This window comes from Malurus melanocephalus, unplaced genomic scaffold (assembly GCF_030028575.1).
Source record: "Malurus melanocephalus ecotype Western Australia unplaced genomic scaffold, MMel_1.1 scaffold_164, whole genome shotgun sequence".
Classification (NCBI taxonomy): domain Eukaryota; kingdom Metazoa; phylum Chordata; class Aves; order Passeriformes; family Maluridae; genus Malurus; species Malurus melanocephalus.
This window is the reverse complement of record NW_026623396.1, coordinates 1,187,501-1,202,907: the sequence shown is the minus strand read 5'-3', so window position 1 is coordinate 1,202,907 and position 15,407 is coordinate 1,187,501. Positions and strand designations below refer to the sequence as shown.

Below are 15,407 nucleotides of genomic sequence, written 5' to 3'. Positions count from 1 at the left end.
ACCACATTCCCAGCATGCATGCAGTTACACAGTTGTACTGAAATCTGTATGAAATTTTGAGAAGTGAAAGGAAAGCAATGTAAACACAGCCAGGGAAACTTCAAAATCTTTCAGAAGTTTSTGCCAGTTAGGTCTTTGAAATGAGTCTATTTTAGGATGTCAGACCTTTCAATAGTTAGATCTCAAAATAATCTGCTTTTAGTGGCATCTGGGTGTTCTAGAATAACAATTTCTTGCTTCGGRATAATCAAGCCACATTTGATTATCTATTCTCATCTGCATTTATTCACTTTTAAAGCTCTTTATACTCTCCAGACAGACAAGGTGGTGGCTAAAATTTACCTGATGGAAATTCATCTTTGTGGTCCCCTACCTGCTTTGAATGGGGAAAAAAACCAACACAAGACAGGAATCCAAATCATGGAGTTTGAGGCATTTAGATYAAATAAAATTGTTCACAATTACAGACATATTTCTGTCTATCTCCAGAGCAGYAGAACAAGACAGAAGCAATCTTGACATCTCTTCAAGCTCTTAGCTCTCCTTTCCTTTGTTTAGACAACTCCCATTTAGAGCTTTTAAAGGTTTAGGTTTTTCAGCAATAATAGTTCCTTAAAGTAACTTTGCATATAGGTATAGTGGGTCTGTCTGAAACAGAGTTAATTCTCCTCATAGCATCCCACCCATATAGCTCTGTGCTGTGGGTTTGTGGATAAAACAGTGCTGACAACAGACCAGTGTTTTGGTTAATGCTAAGCAGTGCTCTCACAGCACCAGGTTTCCTTTTTCATTGCCTCCTCCTCTTCTGTGTCCACCCAAACCTGCAGRGCCTAGGCTCTGAGTGGTCTAGAAGCTGGGAGGGGACAMAACCAGGACAGATTCTCCCAGGTAAGAAAACGGCTTTTCCATATGGGTTTGTGCCCAGTAATAAAACTCATGGAAAAGAGAAAGGAAGGCTGATCAGGGTTATGGGGTTTGTCTTTCTGCTGCAAACACCTGCCTGCTGCTAGGAAATAAATTCCTTATTTCATTCTGCCTGTGTGCATAGCTTTGCTTCTTGTATTAAACGGTCTTCATCCTGACCCAAGTTTTCTACTTTTGTCTCGATTCTGCCYACCATCCTACTGGGGCAGTAAAGTGTATGAGCAATGGTGAGGGGGCTCACCTGCTGGTAGGGGCCAACCCACCACAACAGCCCAGGTTTGAATTCACTCACTTCAGTAATTCAGTCAGACAACACCAATTAATTCACATACGGTATTTAGATTTCAGATACTCAAGTTTATTATAGACTTAACACAGTAAAACATAGTATAAAAGAAAGTAGATTGCAAAGTCCTCACATCATGGAATGCCAATAGTTACAAAAATTGAAGTCATATCCTTGAAAATACATGAAAGCTAGTGGGAAAATATGGTGAGMTAGAGGGAAAACTTGTGGGAGACAGGGAAGAAGGGGAGAAAAATATTGTCAGTTAAAAAAAAATATATACGTGATCCAAGCTTTTTAAATAGAAAATTTAATATCATTCTTTCAGTCAGACAATCCTGTCTAGAAACATATATTCATAATGAAGGTAACTCCAGATTTGGAACCTCTGAATAACAAGATCCCTTGCCCCAGTCAGCTTACATTAGCAAAGTCCCGTGTCCTACAAGTCACTCCAAAATATCCTTTGACTTTTAGAGTGTTTGTCATGCTTAAGTGGATAGATTGTTTGCTACACAGTTACAAGAACATCTTAAGTTACAAAAATAGTTATCACTCATTAGTATTTCTATACATATCTCAAGCTATCTGTACAKYGGATAACAGTAGTTAAATTTGCTTCCTTAAAACAAACGAACTAAATCGCAGTCAGTCAGACCCAAAGCACTCAGGCACCATAATACACTCACATGTGTGGTACTAAACATGCAAAGCAAAAGCAGTTTCAGTACCCAGGACACATATGCATCCAGGCTGTAGGACCCTTGTGATGGGTGGTGGAAGAGGAGAATATGAGCATCAGGACGTTACTCCCTCTGAACAGTCTCCCACTGCATTGCAGGCTCCACACCAGCTGTGCAGATCCCATGCAGACTCTTATTCCTGGCCAACAGGCCTGCCTACCCATGGAAAACCAGATTTACATGGCAAAAGCTGTAAGTAGCAGAAYTACCCCAAAATAACCCTCTGATAATGATCAGAATTCCCAAGCTAAACATAAAATACGAAGGTGACTTCTAAAGTGGAACAAACACTGGATGTTTGCCACAGCCAAATTACTGTTCTCAGTATTTTTTGGTTGGGATCTACTCCTTGYTCCCCAGGCTAAAAGAAAAAGTCTTTTTGGCATGAGCAGGGCCATCATTAACAAATATTTTGCTGGTTGCAAGTAGTCCACTGCTGAAATATACTGGCTACACTTGCATTATTTATCTTTCCCTTTCAATAGCGGAAAGCCTGGAAACATTACTAGGGTTGTGGCATTTTGTTAGACAGGCAAGTAAAAAATTTAATTCTTACAGGTACCAATGCTAGTCTTACTCATCTCTGAACTCTCAAGTCCAGTTCAGCTGACGTTAAGCTTACTGTAGCAGCCCAAGTCTGAAAAAAGTCACCCATTTCAGAAGGTGTTGTCTGTGAACAGACAGATGTCCTGCTATCGATTTGGAGGGGTGGGAAGMAAAACAAAACCACAACTACCACCCCTCAAAAAAAAGGAGGAAAAAAATGCTTAATGCTGAATAAGAAATAACACTATTTTTCTTTTAACATTTTCTGATTACAGAAATTTCTCTCATACCACTCCAAGCACCATCCTTTCCATCATGAGGGCACAACACTTCAGTCAGGTTAAAGACCCTCATGATTTAATCCAAGCACTTAAGAGATTCTGTGTCAAAATGATTCCCTTTATGTACCACATGCTAAAAAGCCYAGCCATGTTTGCAATGTACTACTATGAAAAAATATATTCACTTGCAGAACTTCAAGGACAATTTGAAGCAAAGTCAACTAAAGAATGTACTCAAATCTGCCAACATCAGGCYGCAAAACATAAACACTACAATGTTAATATCAAGGTCATGCACACATCAGAAGTGCATTAAGAACTTCAAAGTTATACCACAGAAGAAAAAGATACTTATGGTTTGTCTTCACAAAAGATTCAGTAACCATCTCCTAAACATCAAGATGAGTAAAGAAACTTTATTTAAAGAATGAGCTTCTACAGGCTTTTTCCCATACCAGGAATTCAAGAATTCAAGTCAGGTATTTCATCTTTTAGTTAGAGCGATTCCCTTTAAATCTCTCCAAATAGATATTTGATGGTTAAATCTTTGATGGTTTAGATCTAGGAAGGTTATTCATTCATTCTTTYATTTTTAAAGCAATGCATTTAAAATGTACAATAATTTTGTTCTCCAATGGCCAAATAGTCAACATTCCCATGCATTTACGTGTTCCATATGTATGTAATTTAAGTTAAAATTTTGAAATTTTACAGTTATTCTAAACAGAATACATTAAGCTGATTTTCAATAATGCCATTACAGTGCAACACCTGGACTATATTTCTTACTGTTTTAAGAAACAACTAACAGAGCTTCCATTTTAAAGTGCAACAGGTTTTGGTAAAAGAATTGCTACAAAGTATTCAAGTGAAAAGAATTCTATTAGAAATAAACACACTGCAATGTCACTATAAAGGTATTTGATAGTATTTGAAGACTAGGGGAAGTTACAAGTGAAATATGAATCACTTCAGAAGACAAACAAGATAAACCAGGAAAAAAAAATATCATTTTTCAAGCTGACTTTCTGGAGAGAGTTGTACTTATTGATTTACAACTGAACTGAAAGGTTTGCCTTTTAATTTTAAAATCAAGATAAAATGAATGTCAAGGAAAAATGAAAGGTCTGACACTTGGATCTATACTGATACCTTGTCCACAAAGTTATACAAATTAATAGTGAGTTCCCTTGTTCCCTTAGCATGTTTCCAAGGTCAGTCACATTAACCAAGTCTAAGTTAAATATTCACACAGATGTTTACTTGCTTATCTGATGTTATATTAAAATTAGTAGACAAACTGAAATTCTAGCTTTATTTGGTTAGTAATATGCTGACAGTTGTGCAAGGGCATACTAGCACTTGGAAACTTAAGCCTTTCATTCTCCTGTTACAACTTAATTTGAGAATCAGTAGGATCTTTAACCCCCAGTTTATTTTTTAAGATGAGAACTCTTCATCATTCAGTAAGTCAATCACAAATTGATGGTGTTAGAGATACCCTAGATAACAAAACCCAAGTTTTATCTTCCCCCTTCTGACACACACAAAGAATAATTCTACTCAATTCTTTAATTTAAATCAGCAAGTATTGCTTTCGATCAGCGTGTCTACCAAAATTTCAAAAATCAGTTTGAGTCTCCACAACAGTTCATAAAGTTTACCTCCCCCCTGCCTGCCATGCTTGTTCAAATGCAGCACTCACTACTTTCACCAAGTAATGTTATCATTTTGCCATTCCAGTTATTTTACATTACCTTTCATCCTTGAAAGAAACATTTGTTTTAAATCTATATAACTATCTGCCTATAGCAGTTTTCTTCTTCTATATTAAAAAAAGCACAAACAACAACCCCCAAACAAAAACAACACACTTGTGTGCAAATATTTAGGCCTAGAAGAAAAAAGCTTGTGTCACTTGCTGGCAGACTTCAGATCTGACAAGGTTTAAACCAGAATTCTCTCCCTACCCTCCATTATCAGCAAATCTTTCTACAACGGGCAACGTAAGTTTACCCCTCTGCTTCTACCCAGCTACCAGCTCTCCTTGTCTTTAATTACCAGCTGCATCTTCCCAGGCTATCAGACAAGTTTATGCATGCATTTTAGCAGCCACAGGACTGAACCTCATCTAAATTCTAGAAAGGCAAGTCAATTGTGAACTAGTTTCCCTCATGACTGAAAGTTGTAATAAAGAATGTTTACTTTTAAGGGCCCAAASTCAAGAATAATTTTCAGAATATAATTACAGTAAGTCATCTGAATTGACTACTCCAGTTACAGAAGTTCTCTAAAGGCAAAAGCTGWAATCTTCATCTTATCAACAACTATATGAAACTGACAGTTCAGGTTCCAATAACAATTCATTTTTCATAGCAATTCAAATAGAGGAGGGTGGGGGTTTATTACGGTTACTCAATGCCTTTTAAATCAGTCTCACATGACCCACATCCTTTTCCCTACCCATCCCCTTAGGTCCCTCCAAGAGAGGCCAGTAAAGAAAAGAGTAATGTGGACATGTATCTTCACTGAAGTACTGGAGCATCAGAGATTGTTACTGGCAAGTCACTCTGAGCCTTTTTCCATAGTGTTAATTGCCAATTMATTTTGTGTAGCTTATTTCCAGGAGACAGGCAGCATAAAACCAGTAATATCTGTTTCTAAAAAATACATTATTCATTACAATGCAACAGTCTCACCAGTACTTTCTTACAGCTGCAGCTTACCTAATTCAGAAATAAAACAATCCTGATCTACCTAATTAAAAAGTTAACCCTTAGAAGAGTCAGCCTTCAGGAGCCAAACAACTTTGGACCCAAAGTTTATAATCATCATGATTGACAATTACCCCAGAAATGTGCAAACTATGCTACAGGAACTATTTCATGCTATCAGTCAGTAATCTCACAATTACATCAGCATTTATTCCTACAGAAAGAATTGCTTCATCTTCCCTTACATAACCTTGATGTGACCTTTGAGTGCTCTGGAGGTACAGGTAACTACTGCATTTGCTTACTGAGCCTGTGCAAGGAACAAACACGACCCAACATACTAACATTTAAAAGTTGCTTAGATACGTAAATATTAAAACARTAAAAATCACAAAAACTTACAACAAGCTCTTCAAACCCATGCTCAAAGCTTCTCACCTAGTTCCAACTGCACAATTGATTTTAATACCTGTTCTAAAAAGTTTACGGAAAAACAGACCGTAAATGACTTCTTCATTTTCTAGAGTCTTGTATTTTTTTTCTGTCAGTAATTGTTCTGGGATTGTTTTTTTGTTTCACTTTAAACCAAACTTTAAATGTACCAATACACATTCTCCTTATAATATCCCAGAGGTAGCAAGGGGGGAATATGAATGAAAAGATGCCAGATTCTAGAAATCACACACTCAACTATTGTGTCATCCAAGACTTTTCATTTCCTGACTTTCATAGACTGCATGTCACTTCTAATCGTGGATAGCAAATAAAGCATAGAATCCCAAAATAAAGAACTATTGCCACTGGGTTACTAATAGAAGTTTCACACCCAAAGTAATCTTGTTATTTAAGTAGTAATACCGCATTTTTGACAGTCAAATATCAAGAACTGAAGAATAAACTTAAAATTTATAAGTAWTATTTTTTAAAAATGCTCATTAGTGACACATTTCACCTAAACATAGACATACACATGGTTACCCTAAATTGATGTACCACACWGTAAAGAAAAGTCCCAGTTCTGTTCAAGAATCTGATATTCCCCCTCTCCCTCCCACCACACAACTTGACAGAAGTGCTTACGGTAACAGAAAGCAAACAGAAGGGGAAAACACAACATTTAACAAGTGCACCTATTTACAATTTGCACCTCTCCCTCCTTGCATCTAAAGTGAACAGGTCTCCATGTCTGTTTGCTRTGCTGTACATTGCATGTACTCTCTGCTCCATGTAGTACCAGTTCTATCCAAAGGATTTCTGCAAGCACCAACAGCAGTCATTCCACACCAACCAACAGGTGCCTTTACTGTGGAGGCTGAAGGACATTTAAATATTCTGACTGGCCCAGCTGGTAGGTCGTGTTTCCTCCACAGTCCACATACTGGTATCTCTCCTGGGATATTTGCTCAGGGTGGCCTAAGTACGAGGTTGTCACYGTCACTCTTAAAAAGACAGAAAAAATTTTGAGCTTCCTATTTTAAAAATCACTGGGTTTATATTACTATGGTTATTAAGGAAAACATGTTGGAACAAAATATGTTTTAAATAAATTTAAGAACATTACTAATTTACCACTATAGATTTTCTCCATGAAAGACATTTGGTTCTTTTTTCTAAAGATGCTAAAGCTGAGGTTTACTTGTAATATCCCCCACCACAAATAATATCTTGTTTTGTGACAAGAAAGCAAATGATTAAACAAGCTACAAGCCATGCTACATCTAGTTTAAACATCCCCCACCCCCCAACGATAGAAGACCCTGCCATGCTGAAATTTATGCAATGGTACAAAAGGCAGTCTCTGACACAGTACTAAAGCCTGTGACTCCTTCAAGATCAAAGATCTCAGCAAGTTTTTACTAGTTGATACATAAAGTCATTTAAAAGTTTTTGAGAMATCAGTAGCTCCACCTCAACAACCCAACAGCAAAGCAGATACAGTAACCATGATTCTGTTTAATCCTGTGTCTTYACACCACCAGAAACTGTCAAAAGCCACAGTTAATTCTCCATAACTATAAAGCTACTACACTAGAAAGCAAGCTGATTTAATTTTATCTCTGATGCAAAGACTCCAGGATTAAGTACTTGAGTATTATTTCAGTAATACTTGAGTATTATTTCAATGAGAATTCCATGGCTTCTAAAGTTGTTTTCAATACATAGGAAGACTACCATACTTACTGCATCATCACTACTATGTTATGTACTTTGATAGATGGTAAAGTACAGAAGTCACTGCAAAAAGAAAAGAACAATTGTTAAGATTTACATCAAACTTTTCCAGGGTAATTATATAAAAAGCAAGACTTGTGGCTTCAACTGAAAATTCTACTGTCTGTGTACACAGAGACTACAGAGTTGGTAGCAATGGCAACAGAATCCTTTGCCAGTGACTGWATGATCACCTAGACCTACTTYTATATACATWWAATTACTCTCACAGRTACTATCTKCACATGTGCTTGCTTTCATGYAATGCTTGCCAAAAGAARYSTCYTGAGAAAGTGTTCRCTCTRTCTTCCAGAAGCTMACCAAAGTTAACCTGAGCCACTGCAGTTAAAGCCTGACAATACCACTTTGTCACCTTTCTTTGGTACTCATCCACTTCTGTATTAYCCAAAGTAACCTTTAACCAACATACAAAGATTCCARAGTCAAGGTTATTGTTCTCTTACRAGACAACCTTTTCAGACTCTCATTTTATGACACACACCTACATATCAGTGTAAAGAGCACCATGTAAGTGCATACTTTTAACTTCTGCTTCTTAAATTAATGCTCTTGGTCACAAGTTTATCAGCTCTAGAATGAAAWACAYGTGATCAGTYCAGTAAGATTGCTTGRYARCCACATACAATATTTGCATGCCACTGTCATTCTTTCCCCSTGCACCAACAAAAATAAGATACAGCGTTAAACAGTGAGTGAACACAGTTCAACCAATCTGTAAGAAAACAGAGTATTATCATGAGTTCTATGAAGACTATTTATGAAGTTTATTTACTCCTCATGCATCCAAAGAGTGACCAGATTCACAGGATTCAGTGTTTATATGAAGCTAACTTATGTACTTCTAAAAGGTGACAGGAGAGGTTCARCACTTTCTGTTAAAGTTGTGCCTCTCTTGCCATTTCATACTCATTTCAACTAATTTCAACACTTCAAAGAAATAAGGTTTTCTTCCACCCCAAAGGGGCTGGCATCCACTAGAACTGCACACACACCTGAAGTCTCAATACTTAACTCTTTCTGTTCAGTCTGCATCTCAGTGTAAGAGAACTAAAACAGGAGCTTCATTTACCGAGATATAATGAGCTAAGAGTYTGTTGGACAAATGAACTTTCAGACACTGAATAAAACTGCTCAAAGGGCAGGATGTGAACACTGCTTACCATTGAACTCATAAGGTTTGAAGAAAAGAAATACAAATTAGTGTCTAATTTGCATATCGCTACATAAAGATTTCCTTCCACTGCAGAGAAAGTTGTGGGAAAGTTACTAGAGAACTTGTTAGGGGAAYACACCCACCCTTTCACTTCCTAAAGCAGCAGTCCTAGCTAATGCCAAGGCCTAAAATACTGGAACAAAGACACCTTTTAAAGGGCTTATAGCCAGGTACAGCAAGCTACAATGTGAAACTAATCAAACAATTATAGTTTACCTATCTTTCAGTACTATTAAAGAAAATGCCCCAACATCCTTTCAAATTTCTGCTAACTTTGAAAAAGTTGTTTTTATCATCCCTGCAGCTTTTAATAAGACCCATGTGATATTTAGAGGTGAGTACACTTACAACATGTAGCTCATTTCATCTTGTATGACTGTGGGCACCATGTAATCAATCTAGGAAAAAAACACAATTAAAAAAAAAACAATGAAAACACAATTAAGTAGATTTATATATGAAGATTAACRTGTTCAACTTGGAAAGTCTATGCTACTTACCTGTTTCATATCCAGYGGACCAATGTTGGTGATGTTGTTCAACCGTGATTTGCCAATAACTGTTTTTGAAAACTGAACTTGGGCTGTGATATTTGCCACTTCAACAGAGTAATAGTTGTTATTCGTTATATTTAATGTGTTCTGAAAAAGCAAACACAAAACATTAACAGCTATCCATTCATTCTGTGTATCTTGATGAGCAAGCACTTTGAAACTTGTGCAAGAGACAGTAATATCTGAAATGCAAATTTTCCTGCCTTCTAGATTGCAGAGAGGAGTGGGCTCATGGACCATCACTTACCTCCTTTATGGGTTTGTTTAGTGAATATATTGAGCAACACAAACTTCTATACAACTCCCCTAGTAACAACCCTCCACTACAAAGACTGCATTTCTTCCTCAATTATTCCTTCCATTAAATGTAGCTATCACAAGACCCCTTTCTCCCATGGAAGTTTTGCTTTATTTAAAATTAAGAACTGTACCAGAAGTCTTTAGGCAATCCTGTATCAAGTACATCACCAAGAAATCAATCAATCTGGGAAGAGCTCCTTTAAGTTTTAAGGTAGACAAGGAAGTATTTTTCCTCAATCCCAATTCTGACAGATGCATAAGAAGAGGGCAGTAGCAAACAGCATTCCTACATACACATACTACCTCTCAGACATATTCCAAAAGTAATGCTATGAACCCAAAGTCACTGCTCCCTTGAAAACAGAAGACCCAGTGTCAGCTTTCAACTACACCTTTGTTAGCTATAGCTACAGGAGCCAGCCACAGCAGGCCCAGTTACATTTTTCAAACTGGTCACCAATTCTGTTTTTAAGGCATCCAATAAGCTTTTCAGCCAGACCACAGTTTCTATGTACATTAAACTRTCACAGCAGTACCTCCTATTGCATTTATGCATTAGAAACACCCAAACAGACAGCCAGACTTACCGTAATATTTAGATAGATTATCCGCCTACCCTGTTCGTAAGTGACATATACTGACTTCACACCAATGTACTCAACGTCAATTGAGCGAGGAAACAAGAAAAATACAGCCAGCCCAGAAAGGAGCAAACACACAGTTACAGAAGCAGTCACATAGAGCTTTCTGGAGGGAAAAAAAAAAAAAAAAAAGCACATTTCAGAGTCAAAAGCACTTTAAACAACAGTGACATGCCATTTTCTTTTAAGTGATAAGGAGCAGCACTAGTCAATACAAGTAGTTCTATTTCTATCTCTAGCTTCCATTAGCTTCTAAAAGGGGGAAAAAAAACCCTGTGCTGCACTTCACAGCTATGTCTTAAACAGCTGTTACTCTTGTATATACATCAGAAATCACATTTCAGATCATGTGGTTATCCYGACATTTGTAACTTGCAGAGGAAAATAGAAGAGGTAAATATTTATGTGYTTTGAAACAAAACCACTTCCTCTTAACATTTATTTATAGCACAACTTCTGTCATTTTGTGGAAGTCTCACAGAACACACCCAGAACACAAAATAAAGCTCTTATGACAGGTAATACTGACTTCCAGGGAAAGTGTTAGGACTTCAGCTAAGGAGCTGAAGAGAAATTCACAATTAAACTAATAAAAACCAGTGTGTTTGTGTGGGTGTGGCCATGTATGTGTGCATAAGGAGGGTGGGGTGGGAGTAGGGGTATGAAAGATAATAAAAAACTCTCTACAAATAAAAGGCTCTACTTCAACTCAAATTTTGCCAAAATTAGAAAGCTACAGTAATATGTTTCAAATTTGTAATAGCATTTCATTAGATACATTATCCAGAATAGTATTATGTGAAGCTATTGTGTCTTCTTTTTCCTGGCATTTGTCTCCGTTTACAACAAAAATACCAAAATGTTAAGAAAAAAACAAAGCAAAAACCAAAACATATCAAAACAAGAAGCCCTGAGCATTGTAGTGAAAACCCTAAGTAGATCCTAGAAAAAAAAATTAATAATGCTGTATCAGAAATTGTTGATTTTGCTAACTGCAAAACACAGAATGTTACAAATGAATTTTAGGTGACTTATTTTGTAGTAGTGGCTCAAAAACACACTAACTCAAACTCTAACAGTGAAGACATGTCTGCTTAGACTAATTAGGCTGCTACAGAGATTGAGAAATGCAGATAAACATGTTCATGAATAGGTCATACAGTATTACTTAGCTAAGATTTACTGTGATGGAAGTATGTACACCTGTTAATAAATATCTCTCCAAGAGATTAAGGCTGATATTACCCACAACCCTACTCTTCCAGTACTGAATGTAATAAAGCATTCCAATGATTTTTGTTTGATTCTTCCTATTGCTATCTTCTTTGAATTGTTGAATTTTAACTAGAAGACAATAATTAACTGTCAACTCAGGTATCACAAATAACTATTAACTTACGTTCTTCTTGGCCTCAGTCGCTGATCACTGTATGGAATTAATGCTACCAGCTGATTTTCCTGCCCTGGAAACAAAAACACCCTTTCAGAACTTAAACAAAGAATAARTGTTGTTGCAGCTCTTCTACACAAAGAGTACCTATTATAACTTTATGGCACCAAAGAACAAACACTAAAGGTAAACATTTAAATTCCAGATAAGTACCCAGATCAAATACTACTGTAGCTGATGTCAGTTTCTGAAATAGAGCACGGCTTACGCAACATCAAGACAACAAAACACCAAGTCCACAAAGACCAAAACAGCAATAAATTCTGCCTCTGTTGCACACATGACCACAGGCAGCATTGCCTCTGGCACCATTTCCTGGAGAAAAAGAGAAGTAGAACAGCTCTGAGCTCCCTGTGCCAGACCATATGAGCTCATGGGTCAAAACATTCCGAAGCTTGGGCAATAAGACCTGATCCAGAAAGCACTCTGCATGTACTCTTCTGAAAAGAAGAAGTCAGGTTTGGCTTAAAAACCCCAACAAACATGCCCAAACTGAAACAACCAAAGCTACTGTGTATCAATATAAGTGTTCTTGGCAACACAAGTTATACATACACTGCATTCTGGAAATCAGAAGTATATAAAACTATTTATCAYAGTTTTTTCCATGCAAGTTATGCCACTAGACAGCTTTTTAAAAGGGGTGTATCTTAACAGTAGAAATAAAGAACCCATGCACAGACGAGTTGTTGAAAATACATGTACTACATCTGCCTGTAGAGCTTTTGCTATTTGTTGTGGGACAGTATGAGAACAGAAGCTTCAAGGCCAAGTCAGATCTGCAGTTTTTGAGCCAAATGCAGAATTACATCAAATAATCACTCAACTAATCAAGCACTTGGAAATCATTCCATGCTGAATCACTGTGCTACTCAAAACATCCTAAATAAGCACATAGTAGCACGAAAAACATCACCCTTCTAAAAAGCCTATACCAATTTAAAATAAATTTTCATCTCTGCTTCAATGAAGCATCTTCAACCTTAGAAGAAAACAACACAGTCCTGCTTTCATATTACATCATACTAAAAAAACTAAAGCTCTCCAAGTAACAAAACATAATTTTATGGATTTATAACAGTTTAACCATCATATCACATATTATAGTCTTACTAGTCAGGCAGTCATTCTTAGTCTTTCCTGTCTCCCCTCAAATGACCTCCAAATATTACTTTTTTTCTGCTCTGAAACACTAAAGTATAATTAGAAAGACCAACCCTCTTAATTCTAAYAACTCACTTAAAATTCTAACTTTAACCATATTATTTCATTAGAATGTATGGGCAACATACAGTTGTCCAACAACATGCAGTTTTAATAGTTACTGCAAAATGATTACTAAAGTAATTAACTTACTTTATTTAACTAATAATCTATACATTCTACATTGAAACAAATAAGCTTTTGCACATATAAATCCTGCTATTTCTGCATTTTGAGTAAAACGTGCTATTGATATGAACAAGCATTACAAGTTAACAGAACAAACTTCTTTACCCTTTTTTGGCAAGTGTAATTTTTAGTTTCATAGCTTTTCCAGATGTCAAATTTGCTGAATTCAGAAGTACTCCAAGAATACATTGTAGTAGAAAGTTTAATAGCCAAAACACAAAGCTCCTATGGTATTTGCAGTCACTGATGTATTCTGTGCTCCCTGATCCTTCCACAAAGGTGAGACACAAGTGTTTGTGAATTGCATCATAACCTAATCTCACTAAAGCACATGTAGAAGGACAACATGGCACAGACATCACTAAAGTTTCCTGAGCTGCTGGTCAAAGTCAGTTCCAAGAACTTCTACATGCAACAACCTATTTTGGATGTCTGACAAAAGCCGACCCAAACATAAAATCATCTCATCAGTTCTTCCCTAGTCAAAGAGAAAATCTAAAATCTCACAGCTGAAGCAAAGAGCTGTGCCTTGGCCCAGTGTATTTGTCACTCTCTTGTGGGAATGCAGGCCTCGGACAGCACAGATCTGTTTGCTTTGGTGAAGCAAAAAACTCTGGGTGAATAGTTACAATTAGATACAGGAAGGCCAGTTCACAGAGAGCTGCGGCCATGGGAAAATGAAGGAAAGAAATGAGACAGGGAACAGAGGAAGAACAAGCTTTACCCATTCTATATGTTGTATGCAAATAGAGACTGTTAATTGTTTGAATTCTTATAAAATATGAGACTTCTTTAAAATAAACGGCTTTGCATGCAAGAAACCCCTGAGCAAAGTCCGTGTCTCGATCACTAGCACTCTCTYCTTCAGCCTGGTTTCAGATATCCTGTGTTCTCATTTCACAGGTCTCATGCTAAGTAATTATTTAGGTAGGTGATCATTTAGGTTAAAAGTGTAACAAAGCAGCACGTTTTACCAAAGGGAAAGCAAAGGATGAGGGCAAAGCAAACAAAATAAAAGACAGGTATGAAAACTAACACTGGGCAGCCTACTCCTTCCCAAGGCAGCCAAAGAACCTGTATGTTTTCAACCCCAAGCTGGAGTTCTCCACCTAGCAAGCACCAGTGGGACAAAGCAWGGATGAAGGAAAATAAGGGCCACTGGCAACAGTGAGGGTGAGAAAATTCACTTTAAGTGACCAGGRAAGAGGTGTTGCAGCCCAGGTTTACTTTTCCATCACTGCATTTGCAGGGATTTTTGCAATTATGTATTGATTCCAATAGTTTAAAACATGTAGTTAAAAAATGATGCAATAAAATGTCATGAAACTAAAGGYTTGTTAATTCAACTTAAAAGTGCTATGGTTATGTGCGGATTTAAAGCTGAGAAGCAAGGAACAATTGTATCATACAGATAAAAGGAGATGCAAGCTGTAACAGSCAAGGTGTAACAGCTGACTCAATTTGTTACATTCATCTAATGYAACAAAATGCTTAGTGCTAAAAAAAAAATCAAGATGAGAAAACTTCACCTTGACTTGAAGAGATATTTSTTATGAATTATTACATCTGCATGTGGTTATGATGTAAAGTTATAGGTTAAAAAAAGTAATAATAAAAAAATAAAACTTACCTCGTGGAATTCTTCCTGTTCCCTGGCAAGTCGGGCAGGTGACACTGTCCCTTCCAGTAAATTCCACATAGGGAAACTGTGATACATCTCCACATCTGCTGTCTTCATTGTGCACTTCCGAGTGAACTAAWCCATTCCTCACGTTATCAGACACTGAGCTTCCATCATAGCCATCTTCTTTGCATGTATGCATAGGCAGGTGAGAAAGTGATTTTCCCATGTCTAAAACAGAAGTCAGAAATAAGTTTTCAGGGACAATGTTTCAAACACGACTTGCATTTATTCCTGTGCACCAGGTAACTGTTAGTCTATAGCCACAGTCTGACAAGACTCCAGTTCCCCTTTGTTCAGATCCCCTAAGACCTGACTAAGGCCCTGTCAAGCTGGATTCAATTCCAAATCATGAAGAACCTGAATTAACTGGGAGCTCTGTTCAGATTCTCTGATAAGCACAGGTTGAAAGGGGATCAATGAGAGGTTTTAAAGTTAGAACACTGCAAA

General features: G+C 37.0%; 1 protein-coding gene across 1 annotated transcript; it reads right to left on the bottom strand.

Annotated features, from left to right (window-relative positions):
• Positions 1–6,003: 6,003 nt before the first annotated feature.
• On the bottom strand, positions 6,004–15,128 carry TMEM106B (transmembrane protein 106B). Its single transcript, XM_057372137.1, has 7 exons — positions 14,907–15,128; positions 11,834–11,897; positions 10,381–10,540; positions 9,440–9,580; positions 9,288–9,337; positions 7,676–7,729; positions 6,004–6,933 (listed from the first exon to the last, which is right to left on the bottom strand). Exons 1-7 carry the CDS (start codon positions 15,124–15,126, stop codon positions 6,795–6,797), a joined length of 828 nt encoding a protein of 275 aa, XP_057228120.1. The 5' UTR covers positions 15,127–15,128; the 3' UTR covers positions 6,004–6,794.
• Positions 15,129–15,407: the final 279 nt, after the last annotated feature.